Source organism: Acomys minous (assembly GCF_964271855.1).
Source record: "Acomys minous genome assembly, chromosome: 11".
NCBI classification, from domain to species: domain Eukaryota; kingdom Metazoa; phylum Chordata; class Mammalia; order Rodentia; family Muridae; genus Acomys; species Acomys minous.
The window spans coordinates 46220436-46245586 of NC_140492.1; the positions used below are offsets into that span (position 1 = coordinate 46220436).

At 42.1% G+C, this 25151-nt stretch overlaps 1 protein-coding gene across 3 annotated transcripts in view; it reads left to right on the forward strand.

The window, feature by feature from the left end:
• Positions 1 to 13000: 13000 nt before the first annotated feature.
• The window catches only part of NECTIN3 (nectin cell adhesion molecule 3), a 110179-nt gene continuing 98028 nt past the window's right edge, over positions 13001 to 25151 (forward strand). Inside the window, exon 1 of one of the 3 annotated variants that reach the window (XM_084801574.1) lies at positions 13001 to 13041. In XM_084801574.1, coding sequence (XP_084657700.1) covers positions 13023 to 13041 — 19 coding nt within the window. In that variant the 5' untranslated portion in view covers positions 13001 to 13022. Of the gene's footprint in view, positions 13042 to 14448; positions 14874 to 25151 lie in introns of those variants that run through there. The other 2 variants (XM_084801573.1, XM_084801572.1) reach the window with 2 other exon arrangements.

Sequence of the window (25151 nt, forward strand, 5' to 3'; positions counted from 1 at the left end):
CTTTTTTTGTTTGGTCTCATTTTAATTATTTTGTATAGTGATATATCTAAATGATTCGAAGTTCAAAATTGATGATGAAAAAAAGGGAGAGAGGTGATGTAAAATCTCAGTTTCTTCCAAGGGCCAATATCTCCTGGGAACAAGGTCTCCCAGAGATGTTTTTGACATGCCAAATGAGGAAGCACAATCGGCCTTTCCTGAGACTTAGAAAAAGGCAAAGCTTTACACATCACCCCATAGCTGTTTTTTCTCATTTAAAATTTTATCTAAGGGATAATACTAACAGCAAAGTGCTAATTTATCCTTTTTCAATGGCTTGGTATCAATTATGAATTTTCCATATCCTTTTTGTCATTTTAAAAATTGAGTTATTCACCTTACCCCCTGATTGCAGCCCCCTGTCCTTTCCTCCCAGGCCCCCAACCACACACACACCCCTCTCCCTCCATTCTCCCCTCTCCTTCTCCTCATAGGAAACAAACTTACCCTGGCATGCTAAGTTGCTGCAGATTGCATCCCCTACTACTACTACTAACTACTGAGGTCAGACAAGACAGCCCGGTTAGCAGAATGGGACACAACGGGAGGCATCAGAGTCAGAGAGAACCCCGTCCCGTTCCAGTGTTGGGGGATCCAAATGAAGACCAAGTTGTGCATCTACATATGTGCAAGGCGCCTAGGGCCGGGCCACGCATGCTCTTTAGTTGGTGGTTCGGCCCATGGGCCCAGGTCAGCTGACTCTGTAGGTCTTCTTGTGGAGTCCTTGGAACCCTCCTGTTCCTCAGTCCTTCCCCCCAACTCTTCCATAGGCCTCCCTGAGCTCTGTCTAATGTTTGGCTGTGGGTCTCTGCATCTGTTTCCATCAGCTGCTGAAATTTCCCTTATCTTAACTTGAACTTACTGATGGACATTTTAGAGTGTCTCTAAACCTTCACTATCATAAATAACACTGCAATTGCTAACTTCATGCACTATTTCACACATGTAAATGTTCACTCTATGACTGTAACCCTTTAATGCAGCTCCTAATGTTGTGGTGAAACCCCAGCCATGAAGTTACTTTTGTTGCTACCTCAGAACTGGAATGTTGCTACTGTTACGAATTGTAATGTAAATACCAATGGATTGAGAACCACTTCTCTATGTACTAAGTTCTTATTAGAGGGTTTTAAATATAGAGGTATGCAAATGAAATTTTGACAGGTGTTTCCAAATTATCCGCTCACCAAAATATATGAGCACGACAATACACATCCAACTTCTGCTAAATTTCTTGGAACTTCAACATTTCACTCTCAAGATTGAGCATCATCAAACATATAGGAAGTGTTTCTGGTGGTTTTGATGTGATCTCTTTATTCTTGCGTTCTTCTGTTTTCTTCTATTCTCTTTTTCTTTTCATTCTCTGAAATCCAACAACCCCCAAGTCCTACCAGTGTGTTTCCTAAATTTTGGAAGTTGTTCATATGCAAGGATAGCTTCTGTAATGTGCACTGCAGCTTCGTGGCCATGCAGAAACTACCCTAGCATATGATTTATTAACTTTCATGATTTTGGCTTCTTGCTTTTGTGTTATACTTAGAAAGCTGCCCGCTCCCCCCCCCCCCCCCCCCCGCACCCCTGCCACACACTCATTGCCATGTCGGGATGATAAAGGAAGACCATGTTTTCTTCTACCTCTTTTATAAATTGTTTTAATGTTTGCTCATATTGAATATGAATATTTATTACATTATTTCCATAGTATCTTATTATTATTTTAATTCCTACTGTAAAGGGATCTTCTTTTTTTAATCATTACTTAACTCATTGTTTTAATTTGTGAAATCTGCTAATTTCTGTATATTGGTTTTTCAGTCAGTCACTGAATTCTCTGGTGGGTTCTTAATTAATTGTCTTGAGATTTTTCCCATGTACAATTACCTTACTTCCAAGTCCTAACAACTTAACCTCTTCCTACCTCACATTTAAACCTGAAAGTTCTTCTTCACCTGTTGTATTTAACATCCTCCTGGGAGGTAAGGACAAGTCAGACAATCACATGCTGGTAGGGATTTGTGCCTCTTACTTAGGTAGTCCTACATTTTAGATTGTTTTCTCATTTCTATTGTCTCTTCCTTTTCACTAGCACCTTCTAACTTCAAAGACCCTTTAAGATAGCACACATCCTCTATCTGCTTGCTCTCTCAAATCTATCTGTTCTTATCCTTTTTCCAGTATTCTCCTGTTCTGCTTTTATTCATTGTTACTTTCCTTCCATCCCTCGTTCCCATCACTGGCTGGTGAGCTGCAGTGGAAAGGGGACTGTGTTCCAGGAGACACAGTGGCATCATCGTGAGGCCTGATGACTAATATACTGTCCAAGCTTTCTCACTGCCTCCTGGGGCCACTCACGCCCAGTGTGGGCATGGACAGTGACTTCTATAGTCCCTCCACAGCTTGATTTGTTGTTGTGTGTCTGGCTGCTGGGCTGCAGTCTGGTTTGTTGCTCCTCCCTGAAATTAATCTTTTGAGTCAGTGCTTGTTTTTTATTAGCTATTCTTGGTTTTGTTCGTGATATTACCCATGTTCTCATTTAATTCATATGAGTCATTCTAATTGACTATGCTTTCTAAAAAACAGTCATATATTTACATTTTTGTGATATCACATTTTAAATTTCACTTTTTCTTTTTTCTTTGTCTTTCTTTCTTTCTTTCTCTCTCTCTTTTTTCTAGCACTGCTTTCCTTTCACACACAATTATATAATTCACCTATTTCCAGCTCTCATGGTAAAGCCTAACTTCCTGTGGCATGCTCTTAAGTGGCCTCATATACTTACCTGTTAGAAACTTTAGATTTACCTTTGACTTCCTCTTTCCCAACATCTAACATTAGCCAATGCTAGTTCCTAGTCAGACTTGTTGTTTATAACTTTACCTTTAACAACCATCACTTCTTACTTCAGCTCTTGTATTCACTGCACTGACTGGATTCATTTAACCAATTCATTCATTCAATTCTTATATTTACTTAACTGGTCCCTGAATTTAGTTAATTCAAGTCTCAGAGGGAACTCCTACCCTAGGTGCTCATGCTCTTTATAGTAGCCAAATTGCCCTTTTTAAATGGAGAATTGATGATGCTATTTCTCAACTGAGAATTATTTAAAGGATCACTTCCCACAATTGATGGCTGAAACCCAAAACGCTTAGCATGACCTTTGAGAATTTCTTCTACCTGGATTCTTTCTACCTTGCTAGGCATACAGTATGTTATTTTTAAAGTTATTTTCACTCTTTTTTTGTCTCTACAGTATCATACTTGTATACAATTCGCTGTGATTGTATCACTCCCCCAAACTCACGCACTCCCTCTCATCCCCCTGAGCAAGTCACTGTCCTCATTGATGTAGTTCCTGGTGAGTTACTCACACTGCTGTGAACGGCTTCCCACACTCAAGCTCATGAAAGAGGCCTTAGTTAAATCCAGTGAATCACAAAGCAAAAGTGAATAAGTAGAATAACACTAAAATCGGGTAAGGATTTCGGGGAGGGCCGATTGGTGGGTGTGGGAGGAGGATAGGAGAGCAGAAAGTGTGACCGAAACGTATTAAATACGTGCACAGAGTTGTCAAAGAAAACGAATCAGTAGAAATGAAATATGTCATTATTTTATGCTGGATAGTCATTGTAGAGCAAGAAACACAATATCCAAGGACGATTTGGCCAGGCAAGATACCATCTGGACCAGGAAGATGCTTTCCTCCTTGGACGGATACTCACTGCTTTCCCTTCTCCTTCATAGACCAGAGACGCTGCCTACTTGGCCTCCACTGGAGTTAAATAAGCTCCTGCCTTTCTATAGAAGCTGCTAGAACCCTCTGTTAACTATGCCACTCCTTGTGCTGCTATTAAAGACTCCCCAAGAGGCAGGAAAAATAAATGCCTTGTCACTTTCTAATGGCTTCTGCCAGAGCTGCCCAGTGCCAGACATGAACAAAAAAATGTGTTGACAGAGGAATCTGCAAATTTCAGTTTGCAGACTCCCAGCCTCTGTGATTGGGATGAGAGCACAGTCAAGAGTGGAGCTGGCAGGCATATGATCCAACTCTTAACTTTCCAAACGGATCAGAGTCCTGGCTTTCACATCAACCTTCTCATGATATGCACACCCACAGCAAGTTGTTGTTGTTGACGCATTAATTCGAATGTATCATAAGGGTCCTGATGGAGATATCAGTTCATCAGCAAAGCCATTTGAGGCCCACATTAATCTTATACCTTGATATATACCCTCTGCCATTCTGTGCCTTTCCTTATCACATTAATAAAAACCAAGAGTAAGCAAGGAATTATGTAATTACTCATTTAAAATCTGCCTCCCACACTAACATGGAAAGTCACTGAAGAGAAGAATCTATATGTCTTACTCATGGTGACCAAATGAAGCATGGACACTCTATATTAAACATTGTTGAATACACAAAGTGTCTCTTTTATCATAGAATTTGAAAGAGGCATTGTCAGTGATTCTTCTAAGGACAAAACATTTACTAGTTTGGAACAGTTACTTATCATTAGGCAAAAGGGTCAGTTCCTCAAGGATTTCTCTCTTGTTATTAATTCAGAGACAGGACAGAATGCACATTAGCTATTCTGTGTAAGTTTTGCTGAAGTTAAAGCACAATGCCTGTATATTTTTCAGGAACCTAAAATTACTTCACGGTAATTTAAGTCACTGTGAAGACGAAAACACATTGCGGAGGCAAATTCAAGGAGTTAGATGACGTTTCTGTGAAAAGTCTGAAGGGAAGGAGGTACAATGAAACCAAACAAAAAGGAAATCGAGAACAAAAACAAATCCTGAGAGTCCAAGACCTCTGTTTATTAGTCAGAGTAATAATTTAAAAAAGCTATTTTGCTTATCAATATACTTACATGTATTTCACGCAAAAATGATGTTTTCCCACACCAAATGGCAGCAGCTAGATGTGAAGTTGCTGGCTGATGAGGCAAACAGCACCGACGCCTATGAGAAGGTGGCTGGCCGTTCTCTCTCTTGTTCTCCTCACTAGGCCAGATGCTTTGACTTGACATTGCTGACCCCAGGGCAGCATCTGAACTACCAGCAGACTGTTACCGTTGAATCCGGGTTTCAGGCTATGACTTACATTTTAAAGGTTCTATATGTTTTACAAATTCTAAAATCCCCATGGTTTGGCTATTTTTAAGAAGTGAGCTACCTGGATGGTCTTCGCTCCTCCTCAGCTACAGAGAGAATAATTATCCATAGGTGTGACATTCCCAGCAGTGGGTATTTAAAGTACTTTACAGAAGAAAGGGTTTCAAGTTAAACACGAAGGTGGTTGCTAGGTCATCTAGAAGCATCTCAATATTTTTCGAAGGAATTCAGAAAAGCAAGCAATCAATCAAACATGACCTGAGCGGAGAGCGTGCAGGATTCGGGACAAAGAAAAAGAAAACTGGGCTGTCACTGCAGTGGGCTCAGTTATGCTCACAGTAGATTGTGGCATAGCTTTGAGAAACTGAAGCAGAAGTTTGCTAACACAAAACGTCAGGAATTAAACCTGGCATGCTGCTGAGATTCTTATCAAACCACTTGCCCTAGGGCAGGAATGTTGGGTGCCATTAGTGTGGCACAGCAAGTCACGTCACACAGGCCTTGCTGAGTACAGTTTTGAAAAATTCGTCATGAGGTCCAGTCTGGATAGGAAGGCGCCGCCGACAGGCAAGAACGGGAATCATGAACTTGGAGATGTGTTAGAATACAAAGCCTGGGAGATAAAGAGCAATTGCACATTGACAGTTGATAGGAAAAGAGGAACTAAGTTAGAGTAAGATCTTCAACCGGACATTTTTTTTTTTACCAAGACCCATCGTTCACACGGTGAAAAGTACGGAAGCATTAAATCAAAGTAGTTTAAGTAGAAGCGGACTGAGAGAGTGCACACAGCCGTCTAATGGCAGCGCAGTTGTGAAATGCAAGCTCCAGACAGAACAGCGGCCTGGAAGTGGGTAGACTCAGCCCCGTGCCAGGAAGCGTGATTTGAAGGACGTGGAAAACCAAACCAAACCAGAGGCTTTCTTTGAGGACAGGAGACGCAGATCTTAAGTTTTCGAGACGTGAATGTATGCTTCATTTAGAAAGGAAAAAAAAAAAATAGTAAAGGCAAAGACATGAGGATGCCTGTTCCTCGCGGCATGATGACCCTAAAGGGGTCAAAGACAAAGCTTGGTAGTGCAGATGGCATGGAGCACGCTGATTGGTAGCTGTGCGGTTAGAATGACCTCAGCTTTGAGGTCTCCGCCTCTCTGAACGCTGTCCAGAGGAATTAACGAGGTACGAGGTGCTGTAATACTGCTGCTGATACGATGTCTTTCAATGATAAACTATAGTTGTGCAGGTTAGTCCAAGGGGGGGGTTCATGTGACAGAAATAGAGGTGGGCAGGGCTGTGTTTCTTTTTGGTGTCCCCAGGAATAATGCCTGTTTTGCCTTTTCAGTGTTCCAGGTAGTGCAGTATTTCATGGTGCGCATGTTCTCTTTCCTCCATCTTCAAAGTCAGGACACAGGCTCTCTCTCTATATTCTAAAGCATCATTTTCTGACTCTTCTGTCTTTCTTGATGTTTAAGGACGCTTGTGATCATGTGGTACACACCTGGAAAATGCAGGGGAACCTCACCATTTGTAAAGTCAGCGGAAGTAACCTGAACTCTATCTAAAGACTTTTTTTTTCCTTTACCACTTAACTGAATGTATTCCTAGGTTTGGAAGATGGTCATGTGAACATCTGCATGCTACCAGAAGTGAACCAATGAGATTTGTAAGCCATAAAGAAAATTATGTGCACTATTATTAATAATAGGTAGAGTTTGACAGAACAGGTTTCAAGATCTGAATGGCATCGTTGGGAATGTAAACCTGATCATAACTGCTCCCAGTTTGCTGTGATCAACAAGCAATCACCAAGTTTATGTTTAAAATGCCTCAGTGGCTAATAATAACTCAACCTCCATCAGAATTAGTGTCTCTTGGGTTTTGTTTCAGACTTATTCTTAAATGTTACATAAAATAAAGGAGCCTTAATACTCCTAGGAGTGAATAATCATTTTTCACACTTTCATGAGAAAACTAAAGAGAATTAGTAACTTACCAAATATCACAAAGTGGGCAGCCAGGACCCAAATCCCTGGCAGCAATGTGCTTTTAACATCAATTGTAACTTATGTACGGGTATGTGCATCTTTCCGAATTGGTGTTCATAGGCTCACTGGTGTGAATCATTATGAATAACATATCAAAGGATAATTTAAAAACAATGCCTTAGCTTGGGCAGGAACTACTGGAACCCCAGGGGACAGCAAACTGGCTTTTCATTACACAGAACATGTGGATGGATGGTAAAATGGGCTTTGTTAGTTCAGTGTGACCAAAACACAAAAGCAAAAGCACCTCCCTCCAGGTCTAGTACCTCTCCTTTTCTATTCCATTGAGAAAACACCTATTGATTATTGGCAGCTGGAAAGAAATTGGGCAATATTTTAGCTGGGTAATTAAAGACTTACAAGTAATACAACTTACCGTATACTGCCTAATAATGCATACAACCATTAACTGCATTAGTGCAGCTTCTGTAGTTTGTTCCTTTCCAGATTTTCTGACATGTTCCACGATCTTAAGCCATCCCCAGCCTTGACACATATTTTCAGGGCTTCTCCTTTTGCTTTGCCCAATTAATTTTGAGAGGTATGGTCTCTCTGTCTTGCCTCTGTCTTTGTCTGTCTGTCTGCCTGCCTGCCTGTCCGTCCATCCGTCTGTCCTTCTCTCTCTGTCTGTCTGTTTCTCTCTGTCTCTGTCTCTCTTCTCTTCTCTTCTCTCTCTCTCTCTCTCTCTCTCTCTCTCTCTCTCTCTCTCTCCCTCTCTTCTGTCTCTCTCTGTCTCTCTGTCTCTCTGTCTCTCTCTCTGGCTTGCTCTCTCTTTGCCATGCTGGCCTCAAATTCACAAAGATCCACTTGCCTCTGCGTCGCATGTGTTGGAATTAAAAGCCTGCACTTTCACACGTGTCTTCATTAAACTGTTCTTTGTTTCATCTGAGTTAATTCATCCACTTGCTGCCCCTCACTACTCCCTTGCCAAATTCCCAGCAGTGGTTTCCCTGGACTGTCCTGACGTCACTTCAGTCTGCACCTTCCCATTGTTCACCAAAATATCTTGTCATTCTCTTACTCAAAGTTCTCACATTGTTCTCAGGATCTCAGCTACAATCCGATCTTCTTTATAAAATTTAGAAGATCTCGGCCAGGTGTGGTGGCTCATGCCTAGAGTACCGTCACTTGTGGCTAGGATTGCCAAGACTATGCATCTGGCCTGGGCTAGACCCAGGGTAAGACCCAGTCTCAAAAAATCCTAACCAAAACCAAACCAACAGGCCAAGCCAAACAGAAATCTATGTCAACATAAGTTCATTTTAATATCTCGTCTTATATCCCTTATACTCTATCCTCTAGCCGTGTTGAATTAGGACATTAGTGGGGACTTTTTCTAATATCCTCCCTTGGCTCCCAAACAAGCAACATACAGACCGACTGGAGCTATTCAACAAGTTTTAAGCTCTAGAACTGGGCAGATATTCGTCTATTCCAACCCAATTATGCTAGTCTGGCTACCTCCGCGCGTGCCCCTTTAGTTGCTATCTTAGTCTTGCCTTGGCCTTTTGATGTAACTCTCTGTCCTCACGATGAACGCTTCCTGGTCCTCCTCATGGCGACTTCCTACTTCTCTGACTTTCCCTTCCTCTCTGGTCCCTACCTAAGACCCTGCCCCCAAGCACAGACTGAGAACCGAAGTTCCACCTCCTCTCTCCTCTGCCTGGTCATTGACTCCTAAGCTTCTTTATTAATCAATCAGAGATAAATGGGTAGCAGTGTTTATACAACATTGATACAGGAGATTCTTCATAGAAAAGACAATGCCCACATCCAGACTGCAACCAGATCTCTAGGCAGAACTCACAAAACCATCCTCCAACATGACAGCACAGAACTGCTTGTGGGTTCCGGAGCATATAGTGCCATGTCTTGTGTCTGTAACTTCCTGCTGTCACTACTCTCTTCATTTTGCTATGTTTCTCTTACCTTCATGGAAAACTCCTGGCCACACTTTAAGACTGTTTGCTGGACATCTTTTCCAGTCTTTTAAAGGTAGGACTTTGTCCTCCTCCTCTCTTCCCCTTATAGTATGCATCTTTAAATGAATACTGTCACCACTATTAGGGCTAGTTCAATTCTATCTGTTAACTCAACCTATTTTATTATTTAACAGATCAGACTTGTAGCACAGTTCTTCTTTCTTCTTTTCAAGATATATTCTTTGGAATGATTGCATTACTACAGAAAATAGCAAAGTATAATGGCTGTTTACCAGTAGACTGATGTACCACATGTTTGCTGTCACTGTTGGCTTGAGAAGTCCAACTCTTCCAAATAATGTATTAATTCCATAACGAGTCATAAGTTGGGTCAAGATGTATAAGTGAAGTAAATCGCTGAGCCACATAAAATGAGAAGTTTGTATTTGATTTTTTTTTTTTTTACATATCTGGATGAAAAACCCAAAGAACTAAGACCAGTGTCTCAGTATCAACTAAAGTATCAACATAATCTCACTGGTTTGAAAACTGCCTCCATTAAGTGTGGTGTACTGCCCAGGAAACAAAGTTTTGCTCTTTTGTCATTTGGCTTTTAGTTATATTTATTGATGGAGTAATGTTGGCTCTATGATGTTTAAACAGTTTTACACAAAGCAGAACAACTTTCTAAGTTAAGATGTGAAGACATAATCAGAAAAAAAACTGAGTGTCACTTAGGGTCTAATGAGGGAGGCCCAGTCTGCTTAACCGAATGAAACCGAGGGAAACGTTACCCACAGCAAAGTGAAATCTCCCAGAGATCAGGATGTATCTGCCAGGAAGGAAGATATTTTCACTTCTGGAGTCCTGGAGACAAAGTAGAAAGTTTGGATTATCAGAGCTCAGAAGTTCAGAGAAGAAGTGCAGCACTCAGGAACTGAGCTCTGAGGAATGGGAACAGCCTGGCTGGAGATGACAGCTTTGAAAGGTTGTGAGGAATCTGATATTAGAGTGTAAAAAAGAAAGTCTAGGAGTAAGTCCTAAAGGCAAGAGTGGTAGTGTGTGATACCGGGGTGAGGCAGTTGGGAGCAAGAAACACATCCAGAGAGACAAGTGCCTTGGGATCCGGTGACTTATTGATATCAGGGAGCCAACTGGTAAATGACACGTGTAGACTGTGGAATCCCAGCCCTAGCATGAGGAAACCAGAGTGTAGGAATTTGTGAGGATACAGCAGAGAAGAGATGATTGAAAATGCAGCACCGCAGCTGGCTCAGTTGACAAGTGCTTGCTGAGGATACATGAGGACCTGAGTTTAGATTTCCACCACCCACACCAAAGAGCTAGGACCCAAGCCTATTGTCCCAGTGCTAGAGGGGCAGATGTCAAGGGACCCCAGGAGCTTCCTGCTTAGGTGGTTTAGCTTATTCGATGAGTTCCTGTTCAGCGAGAGAGGCCATCTCACAAACCAAAAGTATTCAGGAAGATATTCAAGATTGAACTCTGCCTCCACGTGCATGTACACACAGGTACATATGCACCCCTAAACACACACACACACACACACACACACACACACACGTAAAGTAAAAAGCATCACTAATGACAATTAAACCAAAGTCTTAAAGGAATTGTCAAGATAATCATTTCATAGCTTCAATATTCATCATGATCAATACATACTAAAGTCTTGAAAAGTTTAATGGACTTCTACTGAATTTTTTAGCCACTAGACAGGAACTTGAGGAGGTTACTATAATGATTATTTAATCATTCAATCTGGGGTCTGCATAGCACTCTTTCAAGTGCTTCTTTATTAGTAATGAAAAAGTAGGAGGAACTCCGTGAGTCCTTGAAGAACTTTCACTTTAAGGGGAAAAGACAATGGACAGAATTAAGTGGACAGAAAGAGAGAGCTCCAACAGGTGCTCCTTGAAAATCTCAACAATAAAGTGGAAGTTGAGCAAACACCTGAGGAAATGGGAGGAGGGGGACAGAAAATAATCTTATTAAGAATTGCATTTGATATAAAGCTGAAACTTCTTTAAGTGGTAGACACTTTTGTGGGGTTGTACCCTGTTTGTAATCATTTGCACAATTCTTTCTCCGAATCCCGGGGGTCTAAAGCAACTCACGTGGCACCAAAGCGCAAACATTCCGCAAGCCATTGTTCATCTGCTCTGCTAGGGAAAAGCTATGCTTCTGTATGTGGCTTAAAGTCGCTGGCAATAGGACACAGTTAGCTGATGCATACGACGTTCAACCTGTTCTACAAAGGACTTGCTTTGGCACGGAATTTTACTAGTCTCAAACTTTTGACCCAATGAAAAAACCTCAGCACTGCACATAATTACTTCATCGTTACTAGACATTCTTTGTTTTTAAAACTCTAATAACTGGCAAATAGTCTTTAAAGCTACAAGTGGTAGTGAACTCCATCAACACTTAATCTGAACGAACGAAACTATTGTTGGTATTACGTTTGTGCTACCTTTTCTTTAGATGTTTTTCCATACATGTAAATATATATTTCAATATGCAATGGTATCAAACATTTTAATGAATTAGTTATAATTATATGTTCAACCATGTTATTAATGTGAATTTATTTGTAAAGGTAGACAACTGAAAATTATATAAAGTCCAATAATGTTCTCATGTTACAGATTTTTTAAAAAAATCCGTAATTCTAGTCTTTGAGGAAAAAAAAAGTTAAACCATGAAATGTAAAATCTCGTTGTGTGTCTACTAATAATTTCTATCAGGAAAACCAGAGCTTGGTGAGGAGAATGTAATCTCAGACTGGGTATTTAGAAAGCAGAAAATCACACTGCTTAAGTAAAGTTTTTACTTAAAAAGGAATGCTGAGGGTTCGGTAGTGCCCACGGGAAGGCAAGAAGGCAATTCTGGCAGAAAAACAACACTGCTCATGGCTGGCAGGGTTTGCAGAGTACTTAACCTCTGTGCCTAGGTTCCTGGTGCTGTCAAGTAGAGATAATAGCAGGTGCCACATTCCCTGCCATAGGAACAAGAGCTTTGACCTCTCTGGCTGAAGATGCCATAACAACACAGATTATGATTATTCGAACATAATGTGTGTATTCACATAAAACATCAGCACAATGCTCCTCTGCCCATTACATCGTGTCTATAAGTACTTCCATGTTCTTGCTTCATTTTAGGGGATAGAATACAATCAAAGCGAGCTACTGTCTCCAGATATGGAGGGTAGTTTAAAAGCTCCACATCATCCTTTTGAGATATCCTCAACTTGTTAATTCCTTATGGTCTTTGCAGCAGATTGCACAATAGCCCCAGAATTAAGCCTCTGGCACCTTTTAAAATGTGTGCTAAATTATTTTTTTTCTTTGACTCTGGAACCATCAGGGAAAGACTAGGGGAATGAAATTGGCTAACAATATTAGAATTTTGGTTGTTTAACATTTGACTGCATCGCAACAACGTGTTAAAGTGCCATCTAAACAGATAATTAGCCAGTAGTTGCAGCAGTGGGCTCTCTCTAAATTTGGCAGTGAAATTAGATTTAGGGAATGAGAAAGTAGGGAAAGAAATGCTCTCAAGGGAAACAGTGGTGTCAGCACAGCTGAAGAATGTCACAATAGCTACATGTTGTCAATTATGAGCATCATCAGGAGATCTCCCCAGCAATGCAGGGCAAGGGTTATTCTTTCCTAAGTGCACCTTGAAGATGGGCAGGTAGCTGATAGAAAGCGGTGATTGCTGGAAGACGGGACCAAGCATGTGGAGAAAAAAAGGAGGAGGCGCAGGTGGAGTTAATGAATAGAAGTAGCTCCACAGCTGGGAGACAGGTGAGGAGGAAGATAAAAAGAAGAGAGAAGGGGGAGGGAAGGGGAGAGACTGACTGGGTAGGATGCTGTGTGGTCTTGGAGGTGAGTAAAACATCATAAATCAGTGTGTTAAGGTGGGGAGATCCCGGTGATTCAAAGTCTTGAGCACAGCCTCGTCTTGAGCACAGGGCAAGCTTTAGCTTACCTACCAGAGGCTCATCTCTGGGTGGCTGATCTTATTCCTATTGGAGCACATCTGTAGTTATCTGTTGGAGATGGCTGCACCCACATAAAATTAATGGTGTCAGGCTTTAGGACTGGTGTCCTCCGCTTCCACTGCCCCCGCAGATTGCCCAAACTGTCCATCCATCTCCTTCCCCCCTTACGGTGGCTGGGACTTCAAGGTCAAGTCATTCAGGCTGTGCGTGGCGGATAGATGAGAAGGGCAGGGCAGATGAGAATTAGGAGTTGAGGAGGGTTATGGTTGAATCACAGACACTCCTCTTAAGGGTAAATGGTTAATACTTCCCGAGGTCACTTTTCTGAGAATAACTCAAAGAGAAACAAGCAAGAAAATAAAATTACACGTGCAACATGCAAACGACCAAAGAGAAAAAAGACCACACTCGAAGCCCTCGGAAGGGGGAAATCCATGGCCTCCTGTTGCCGGTCGCCTGGCGCGGAAAGTGGACAACCCGGCGGCCCAGGAGAAGCAAGAGCTAGAGAGCAAACCTTCTGGGGCCCCTTGTGTCCTCAGTCAGCTCCGCTGACCCTTCCAACAATCCACCCTCCCAGAGAAAGGAGAAGGCTAAACGCCTGGGCCAACCCGGGGCCGGGACGGACGAAAGCCAGGATGCCCCTGGGAGGAGGAAGGAGCGGAGAGTGTCTCCTTTCAGTCCCTGGTGCCAGGGTGAGGAGGAAGAAAGGCTGGTCCAGAAGGCGGCATCCAGCTTTCCAAATAAGCATCTCCCGCTCCGAACGCCCGAGAGCCGGTACCCGCATCCTGCCTTTCTCGTCCTCCTTCCCCCCCGTCCCCCCCGACCCGGTTGTCCCTGGTCCCGCTGAAGAACGGCGCCACTCGAGAGAAGAGAAAGCCAGGACTGGGAGTCCCGCTGCCCTCCGCCTCGGTGCGCCTCGGTGTGCCCCGGCCCCGCGAGGGGCGGAGTGGGCGAGACCATCTCAAACGCTGGCGAGGGGGTGACGGGGCGGGGCCGAGGGGCGGGGCCGCCGTCCCTGGTCCAGATTGCTTGGCCTCGGGAGAAGCCCGGTTTTCCAAGAGCATGAAGTTTTTTTTGTTTTTTTTTTTAATTGGGAGGAGCGTGTGGGGAGAGCGAGTGGGAGGAGACTCGGCGGGCGGCTGGGCGTCCGGGCAGCGGGGCGGCGGGGAGGGCGGGCTCGTCCCGGCGGAGAGGGTCGGTGGCTCCCCCTCCCGCAGGGCGGGGTGGTGCGTTCCGAGTTCCCAGGAGTTCGCGGCGGGCGGGGACCTCGGGGAGGGGAGTGGCGGCGGTGGCGGCGGCGGCGGCGGCAGTGGTGGTGGTGGTGGTGGCGGCGGGCGGCTCCCGCTTCAGCCTCGGCAGTGGCGTCGGCGACGGCGGAGTCGAGGCAGCCGCGAGCGCTCGGCCGAGTGGCGGCGGGAGGCGACGGCGCAGGAGCCGGGGGTTAAGGACACGCGCGCTGGCCCTTCCGCGCCGCGGCCGCGGCCGCCGCCGCCACCCAGAGCCTGAGGCGCCGGGGCGCGGGCGAGCGGGTGGGCCGGGGCAGGGCTGGCATGGCGCGGACCCCGGGCCGGGCCCCGTTGTGTCCTGGAGGCGGCAAAGCACAACTTTCCTCGGTGTCTCCTCCCGCGGTTGGGCTGCTGCTGCTGCCGGCCCCGACGCCACCGCCGCCGCTGCTGCTGCTACTCATCCCCCTGCTGCTCTTCTCCCGGCTCTGTGGTAGGTGAAGCGGGCCACCGCGGGGTAGACGGGGGGCGGGAGCGGGCGGCTCGTCCGGGCGGCGGGGCGAGGCGGTTGTCCCGGGCGGTTGGCTGCGCGAGCGGCCGCGGCGGACTTTGCCTGGAAACTTTTCGCCGCGCCCCGGGCGAGGCCCGGGAAGGGCAAGGAGAGCGAACGAGAGGCGCCGGCCGCTGGCTTCCCGCCCCCACCCCCCATCCCCGAGGCCGCGCGGGTCGTCGTGCTGGGCCCCCGGGGCTGGCGGTGGAACTCGGTGCGTGGAGCCCCGCGCGCCCCGGGAACCGTTACTTCCGAGCTGGTGCGCCGAGAGAGCGGAGAGCGCGGACTTGTGGGCTGAGGTTGGGATGCCGGGTTGCACGTTGCAGCCTCCTTTCTCCCGGATGAAACTTGAGCTGGGAGTCCGGAAACCCTGCGGACACTAGCCGGGCGTTGTGAGGGCTTGGGGTCCACGCCTCCTGGCCTCGGGGAGAGGGCACCATCTTAAAACCTACCCTGCGGCAAGCATCCCCTTTCTGCCTGATTTGTGCGCTGGCAACCTTTGGATCTTTGGGTTGAGCTCAGATGGTATCCGCATGCCGCCTTCCAGTTGTTGGACGTCCTTCACTCTGTCCCTGCTTATTTTAGAAGAAAATCTTGTTCTCGAAGACCCAAGATTTACCTTTTAAATACGTATAGCGTCTACTGTCCCCTGGCTGTTGGAACAAGGAGCCCCTGGTTTCTTCTCACATGTGTCTTTTTTTTTTTTTTTTTTTTTTTTTACTCCAGGTGTAGGAGCTAATCTCTTTGTAAATTCTGTTCCCGGGATCTGAGACTAGTTTAGAGACCTACTTTTTTTAAGGGTGATGAAAAAAAGAAAAAAAAGAATTGATGAATATTCACTTTTCGAGCAAGAGATGTAGGCGTTATAATCAGTGGACAGCACTGATTTGGTAAAATAAAGCTACCAGTCTTAAGGAGATTAGATGTCTGGGTACTATCAAAATGCTGTAAGATGTTCATTTAAGGATTGCTGGTGGGAAAGATGGAGGAATAAAACTTAGATTGCTCATACACAGGTTTCCGGTGCATCATGAAATCTCAAAGCTGGTGTTCTGTTAGCATTTATTATAAAGGAGAGGTAGTACAGATTTCTTTAGTGCTGTGATGTGGAAAGGACACATATTACTGTTAGGTGAGTCAGGGTAGGTGGCTCTGGGGGGAGAGGACATTATGTTGAGATGGAGTGCCACTTACAGACAGAGGATTTTAGTACATTTCCAGTGCTGTAAGACGAGTTACTGATTTCCATGGCGTGCGTTGTGATAAATGGCATGCTATCTAAACCAGTTTCCATTTCCCCACTCCCCAGATGTTGGCTTCCAAGACGCAGTCTTTAGCCCCATTGCCCCCTTCAAAGTTAATATGGGATTCTAGAATGAGTTTGTATTTTGTCCTGAGCCATTAAAGGAGGATTGTGGATGGCGCTTATGATTTCAGTTCCAGGATACGTGGAAGTGGGACGGGTATAAGCATTTTGCTGTCGTCGCTCAGTTTGTGGTAAGTGCTGAAGGAGTGTTTGTAGGTCTAGAGGGCTTTTTGTCTAGACAACCCAATGGGAGACTGAAGCTGTGTAGAAGTTGATACAGAAAATAGTTGACATTTGATAATTTCATAGCGGCTGTGCCAGTGAGTTGTTGATTACTTTTGGGAGCAAACCTTAGTTTTTCCATAGAAGAAAATAGGTTTTAAAGAGATCTTGTATAGTGTTCTGGTGGAGAAGCGTGATCAATTACTTTAGAGCCCAGAAAACTAAGCAGGGTAGAGAAGGGCACTGCAGTTTAGAGGAGGTGTGAATTGAGGTTTTTGGAGTCAACTCCACTTGCTGTTGTAGACACAGACAGTAGCTGTAACACCCTAATTTGTGAGCTAATGTATAGCACCTTTTTAAAGAACCTGCCTCTATTTTAGAATGCAGTCTTTGAATAGGGCACAGTTGTCTTGACTTAGAGATGCTAATAAGCATAGAAGCAGAATTCTCTTCATGTAAGCTTTTATTCATTGTAAGAACCTGTTGATCTGTGAATTAGAGTAATATTAACATTCCTTGGTACAAACAAGATTTGCCTCAAACGTACTATTTGATGGATGGACTCAGTTTTAGACTTGAAAGATTTTTCAGACTTTAAAAAGGTGACAATACCTGACTGTTAATCAGAAGGTTCCTGTTTTATCATTTGCAGTTGTTTCAGACTTTGTCTTGATAAGTTGTTTACATTTAGCATTGCATTGCTGTGGTTAACATCATCACGTTAATTTGTTTGCTAAAAACATCCCTCATCATTGGTAGACCTTATATTTTGAAAACTATAAAGTGCTGGGATTACAATGTGTTTGGGTACTGTATACTATTTGATTTGAAGAACTGAACTTTTTTTTCCCTCTGAGGGTCCTGGGCAGGGTCTCACTCTGTGGTTGAGATTGGCCTTAAATTCCTGATCTACCTCTTACCCACCAAAATTCTGGGATTATCTAAATATGCAACCCTATTTCCGATTTGAGAGCTGAATTTTTTAAATGAGAGTTTCAGAGGTGGAGAAATGGCCAGATTTTTAAAGTCTAAGGAGACATTTCTAGCCGTGAGGTCCAAGAGACCAAGTTTCTATGACATGTGACTCAAACCTACTTTCTCTAATTCTGAAACTGCATATTCTTTTGAGGTGATAATTATCAACTGAGAGATTATCTTATTTGCCTCACTTTTTTTCTTCCTACATTTTTTTTTCTGGGAGTTTGAGAATGTTGTTTTAGCAGGAATGTGATGTTGAAGAATTAGGAGGTGGAAGATTTGACCCTTCTAAGGACCCCATTGTTTTTGGGATTCTGTCACCATGAGTCTGCTTTTTTTTTTTTTCTTTTTTCTTTTTTCTTTTTAAACCAAGGCTTTGTCTTAGGATACATATTTAACAAATGAGCTATCATATAATAGCAAATCTTTTTAAAAAACACTTTGAATACTTTTAGGGACTTAATAAACACTTGGGAATGCATACTTGGAAGTGTTTTGCCCTCCGCATGCTTGCAGTGTCCTGATGGACAGAAAGGATGCAGATGACTATAGGACAGTTGGTGTTTCTGTAGAGATGTGTATGAGGTCCTGAGAGTTTCCACGGATAGGAGAACATAGCTCATTAGGCAAACAGACGTAGATGAGGGAAACATCTATTTTGTTGTTGAATGCATGTTTGGATGTGTGCATATTTTTTTTAGGGATGGAATCTAGGGAATTGTTTGCATATTGTAACCCAGAACATTTACCACTGAACTACATCCTGACTTTACAAATTACTTTTAAAATTTGAGTCCTTTCTTCTCGAAATTAGACAGTTTAATGATATAAGATCAGTCTGTTTCTCTTTCACAGTCCCCTTTTCTCACTTTCTCACTGAAATTTATAATTTAATCACTAAAAAGTCAGTCTGATTCTGAATGAAGACTGTCATTAAAAGTGAATCCATGGCAGGTTACTTATTTATCTTACTAATTGTGTTTTTGGGATATTAAGCGAAAGATAAACTAAAACACTTAGAGTACATGGGTATGGTAGTTTCTACATGCTAGCTTTTATTATATTGTACATTATAAGCTGTCAGTATTGCCATAGGTGACTCTTAATCCCAAGTAGTTGAGTTTTCTAATTAAATGACATGTTGTATGCTCATGACTGTATAACATAATCAGTAGTTCAGAAATATTTATTAGATATACTTTATTATAAATATTGAGGGAGCTGTTTCGGAAAATTAAAATATAGTCACATTAAATGTATCTTAGTGTGGAAACTACTCTATTCCTCCCTCAGATGTTAAACGTGTTTTAAGATTTGGCAGTTTTCCATAGGGTCACTTAGAAAATTAGTGATTATATTGAATATGTGGGGTGGAGAAGGGAAGGGAGACACAATTGGACGCCACTGTTTATCCGTTCCATCCTGCCAGTCTTTATTGTAAACATGAATTAATGGAATGGCGACCAAATCTAGAAGCAAATGAAACAAACAAACAAACAAAACCTCTTGCTTCCACCTCCAGCATCAGAAAGAGGCATAGCTATGGAGTTTAGTGTATGTGCTTTTATAATGTATTTATGTTGGCACTCTTTATTTATGCAGCCTTGTTTATATCATGAGAATCTCTTATTGTTTAGGATGAGGTACGTTTCAGATTTAAGAAAACAAATTATTTGATTTTATGTTTATGAATGATTTGCCTGCTTGTCTTTATGAGTACGTGTGTGCCTGGTGGTCATGGAGGTCAGAAGAGGGTGTCAGATCCTGTGGAATTGGAGATGGTTGTGAACCACCTTGTGGGTGCTGGGAACTGGACTTGGATCCGCCAACACAAGCAACAGAAGCTCTCTGCTGCCCTCGAGGGTTGAGTATTTGGATGTACATGTAGGTAATGTGGCTTGATACTGTCACGATGGGACTGGTCTAAAGGGAAATGTGTTCCAGTTCATTACGTTCCATATACACTTATCTTTAAGGTGATTTTATTTAACGTTTTTAGTTATTTTGTGGATACTATGGGATTTTCTACTTGTGGCATCATGTGCAAGGGTTTTTTTTTTTTTTTTTTGAGCATTTTGAATTTCAGCTTTTTGTATAATGGTATTCAATCTATTCACATACTTACATATGCAGTCATATATACATATGTATTAGCATCTTACAAATGTTGGTATGCATCTTGTATCTGTATAGTTAAAAAAACATTCCAGTTATAGCTAGTCATTAAAAGCTAATTGCAAGGGGCATGTCCCATGAAAGTCTTCACTTACCAGGAAAGTGGGACAGAGGGGAAGACATCCTATTGGGACTCTAGATGAGAGAAGCATGGGAGAATGGCAAAGTAGAAGGATCCAGAGGATCCTAGAAACCTACAAGAAGAACATTATGATAGGCAGATTTGGCCCAGGGGTACCCCTCAAACTGTGGCACCAGCCAAGGACAATACAGGCCATAAACTTCAAACCCCTACCTAGATCTAGCCAATGGACAAGACATTCTCCACAGTTGAGTGGAGAGTGGGATCTGACTTTCACACGTACTCTGTTGCCTCATATTTGACCATGTCCCCTGGATGGGGAGACCTGGTGGCACTCAGAGGAAGGATAGCAGGCTACCAAGAAGAGACTTGATACCCTATGAACATATACAGGGGGAGGAAATCCCCCTCAGGGACAGTCATAGGGGAGGGGAATAAGGGGAAAATGGGAGGGAGGGAGGAATGGGAGGATACAAGGGATGGGATAACCTTTGAGATGGAACAAGGATAAATTAATAAAACAAAATAAAATAACTAATTGAAGGGAAGCTAGCTATGATAGTCTTTTTAATTTTAAATACCAATGAAATATGAAATATAAGATATGCACCATACAACAGATATTATATGGAGAAGTTTATGAGCATGGGAAGAAAAGAAAGGTGGGCACTTCAGAGAGAGAGGGGGCGGAGGAGAGAGATATGGAGGAGAGAGAGACAGGAAGAGAGGGAAAAAAACAAGAGGAAGAGAGAGAGAGTGGAGGATGGAGAACAAGAGCAAAAGGGAGAGGGAGGAAGAAAGGAAGAGAGGAAGGTGGTTTTGTCCTTTTATAATCCTGGGTAGGGCCATGCCTAGTTGCTCACAGGTTGCTAGGCAGACTGGAGCAGAATCCTAACAAGTCTTTTTAAAAAAACACAACAGTATTTTGACATTCTGTAATTTATCTATTAAAAGTTGTAAGTGTATTTTTATAGATTATTGTGTTAACTGTTAATGTCTTCATAAAAATTGACACTAAGGTATATGATTTTGACAAGATAAGACATTTCATTAATAATTACTGTTAGTATGTAAATTTGAGTAAAATCACATAATCCTTTGTCCATAAGTCAATAATGCAATTTTAAATATTCCGTGTGCCAAGCATTCAGAAAATACTTCAAATATCCAAATACCATTAATTTGTCATAGTTTTGTTTTTTAAATGTATTTTTGCTTAAAATTGCCTTTTAATTCTTAATACATATATACCTTCCTGAATTTTGTCAAACTCATTATTTTAATCTTTTAAAATTACTTTTTTTGGGGGGGGGGACACAAGTGTGTCACTGTAGGTATGGCTAGCTTAGAACTCACTGTGTAGGCCAAGTTGGCCTAGAACTCAAGAGAGCTCCAATATGCCTCTGCCTCCCAGGGCCTGGGATTAAAAGCATGTGTCACCACATCCAAATAACGTATTTTTCATGTGTAGTATGCATGTAAGTATATGCATGTCCACAGGTGTACGGGTGCACATGCTTATGCAGGTGCATGCATGTGGGTGTGTATGTGGAGGCCAGAGGTGGAGATTGGCAGTCTTTGTCTAGTCTCAAGATTATTCATTAAAGCAAGTTCTTTCAGTTGAACCCAGAGCTGGAAGATAGGGCTGGCCTGGCCTGCCTGGGGATCCCCTTGCCTGTTCATCCCAAGGTTGGAATTAGAGCCTCCCAGCATCTGTGTGGCCTCTGGGAATCTGAACCATAGTGCTCTTTTCCTACTAGCATGACAAGCACATTTAATGACTAGACCTTCTCCTATCCCTGAAAGATTCTTATATTTTAGTAGATTCTGACAGGTTAGTCATTGATTGAGGTTTGTTGGGAACCTTTTTAATGATAGGCTTGAAGTTTTTTCCTAAATGGCTCTTATAGGCCATCAACTTAATACTTTAGTGAGAGCTGCCTCTCATTTGCCTTGATAAGTATATATTGCACACTCTGTGGTTACCTTAGAGAGGATACTAATTTATGCTTATTATGAATTTCATGTGTTCACTTTAAACTAGTGTCAAGGAGGTTATTTTTCTTCTAGGCTTGTTGATTGCTTATCATTCGTCCTGCTAACTGTGAGCAGGGAGGAACATTGTGTTGGGAGTTGGAGAGCTTGGTGTTCTGAGGTGTTTTGAGAGCTTGCTCCAGATAATTTCTACTTGTTGCAAACTTTTTGTTTACAGCTTGACCAGATGTAATTACTCTCTGAAAGAAAAACCCTATAGCATCGTCTTTACAGCTTTGCACTTTCATATGCTTGTCATGTATGGACACTCAAGTTTCTTCTACAGTTTAGCAACGACATCAGGGTTAGTCTTTAGTGAGCAAACAGCGCAGTAAAGCAGGACCCACGCATCTTGTTTTCCTAACACTGCATTAAAAGGTTTAAAAAGTAAACGTGACAAGAGATAACCAAGTGACATTGCAGGATATAATCGATAGAAAAATTGTAGATATTTAGTTTTGTGTACAGGTTTTGAAGTCTTGTTGGCGTTTTTCTCTCAGATGATTTCAGTTTGGATAGGCCACAATTAACGCACTTGGTAAAGAGGTGCCTTGTGGCTGGTGGCTACCACTTGACTCTCCCTGCTGCTCTTCTCATCGAGGCAGCCTTCACCACTGCTTGCATACAGTGAGAACGAAAACCCCTTTTCCTGCGGTTTTATGTTTAGAACATTGTTGGTAGGAGTATTCCATGGAACATTCATCTTGGGAAGAAAATACCATGTATTTGGGAATTGGGAAAGGTATATACTATATAATTAATACCCCTCACAAAAATTAACATTATGTGTTAGAATATTAGTGGTCTAAGAACTTTGATGTATTCTCTTTTAACTTTTCTTTTTTTTGACATGCTTATTTAGTGTATTGTAAAAGGTATCCTATGTAATGTGTATTAAGGGAGACATGAATCTGTTGAGATGGGTTTTAAATTTGAGGTACAACCTAGGGAAGACTGATAGGCCTGGCTTTGTTAACTGAGATCTTTTCTATTGTGGTTTGTTTTGATTTGTTTTATCTGTTGATTTCTTATTGGTATTTTGAAGAGGGTCAAAAATGACCTTTTGCAGGACTAAGTTTTCTTCAGTGGTATTGTAAAATCAGCTGTATATTATTTAGCTAATGTGCCTTTCATTTAACAGTTTCTAGCAGGGGGCATATCTTTATGATGTGCCATGAAGTGGGTAAATTTATGGTTGATAGCATGTTATCTTATAATGGAAATATTCCAGAGCTACTTTTGAGGAAGACATGAAAGCACTAGGTGGAAAACCTGAAAATAGGTTCATAGAGTTAGCGCTTTAACTCAGTAACTGATACATTACAATTAAGAATGATCTGCACTCTTCAAAGACAAAGTACAACAAATGCAGTGCTGGAAAACTGACAAGATCAACTTTACACACACATTATTTCTGTGATTTGGCATGGCTAGATATGATTGTCTTTACAGAATATTTTGGAATTTTTTATAGACTTCGGTTACATTTTTCCTAAGTATAGCTACACTGAGGTTAAATTAATTTTATAATGGTTAAAATTCATTTCTTCTGGTCTTACCATTGTGAATTTAATTTGATTTAAATTAGAGATAATTGTCTATGGCTCTAAGTTCAACTTAATGCTAAGGCAGACAGTAAAATGGTTTTAATGGGTTTAGAAATCGGTTAGGTTCTTTATTTAGAAAAAATGTTTTTAAAAAATACCTTTCACTTAAGTGTTTTTGAAGAGATTGTGGCTCAGGGTGGGGTGGGGGTAATGTACACAGAGAGCACTTGGACCTTGGTTTCAGGGGTTCAACATTAATAGCATTTTTCACTAACTTGTAAGTCTGCTTATGTTAATAGTTGACATAGCCACTCTGAGTCCTTGCAATTCTTGTAAAACTTGAAAGATATAAACACATAACCAGCAGAAGACTCTAGAAACATGTCAGTAATGCGTTTGGAGTCACTATCAATTTTTATATTAGCTTCCTCATTCTTACAAGCAATAATAAAACAAAATGAAATTTAACATAAAAATGTCAGTAAAGAGTTGCAGTTCCTTTACAAGTTTTCTTCTGTTGTTTATTAGTATAATGTCAGGGGGTTCTCTTTTTGTTTAGTTGCTGTTGATCCTACACTTGCCTGATTTTGAAATAAAAAAGAGGATATATCAAATCCAGGATTGACAGTAATAATGAACAAATCTGTCTTGGAAAAATATGGCTGTCTGATTAAAGTATGCTATTTCTGTACTGAAGAAGATAGTTAAAAAGTGAAAATATTTTCATGGTTTTAGTGAAAAAACATTTTCAATTTCAAGACTGTAAGTAATCAGCAAATAATTTGATATTTTGAAGCCATGCCTTGTTTATCAAACTTATTTGTGCATGTGTACACACACATAAATACATGGATCTGGATGGTCATGAAAATGTTTACATATATAAATAATCTGCCAAGTTTTTATAACATTCCAAAAGTCTCTTGTCCTCCAAGGCTTTAATTTTGATGGTGTAGTTTAAGATCCAGGTTTTCTTTGAGGCTACTTCTGCATCTCTGCTGCCCTCTACAGTCAGCTGGAGTAGTGGCTCTGTTCCTAGTATCAGCTGGTTCTCCTGCCGGATGGTTAGAGGACTGGCGATTTGTGAACTTCAAGGTTCAAGAGTGGGCTGAATAATATTTAATGTTTAAATAGATAAGGCTTAGGTAATTATAACAATCTTGTTCTGCAAAAATTAAAGGGCTTAGAAATCGGAGCAGGAGAGAAGATGCTGGCCACTGTTAATCAAACCATGATATCAGCAATCATGTATGTGCTGTGGTAGGTTCAGGAATGATACTCTTTGGCTTATAGACTCAGTAGTAAGAGTAGTACAAATTCATGCATGGTAAGAATAATATAAAATTCAAGTATGTGCATATAAATGTATATATATGCACAAATATGTGACACCTGTGACAGCATGCCAGGTATAACTTAAAATATGATCAATAAGGCCTAAAAGAGACACAAGTAGAGTTATGCTGGGTAAAACTTATTTCAAATAGAAGAGAAACTTCCCACCTTCTACTAAACATAGAGCAAGCCTTTGGAATACTAGACCTTAAGACATGTGGAGTTTATTTCTTTTCAGTGCAGTGATCAAACTTCAGGCCTTGAACATGCTAGGCAAACACTCTCCCATTGAGCTGTATGGCCTTTGCTAAGAAATGTGAAGCTCAATGTCAGGAGATCTGCATGTGTGTGTGTGTGTGTGTGTGTGTGTGTGAGAGAGAGAGAGAGAGAGAGAGAGAGAGAGAGAGAGAGAGAGAGAGAGAGAGAGAGAGAGGAGAGAAGGGGGAGGGGGAGAGAGTGAGTGGGGGAGGGGGTGGGATGCGGGAGAGAATCTAGTTACTTTTGTACCTATTTGAAAATCTGTAAGATTGGTTAAATGCTTC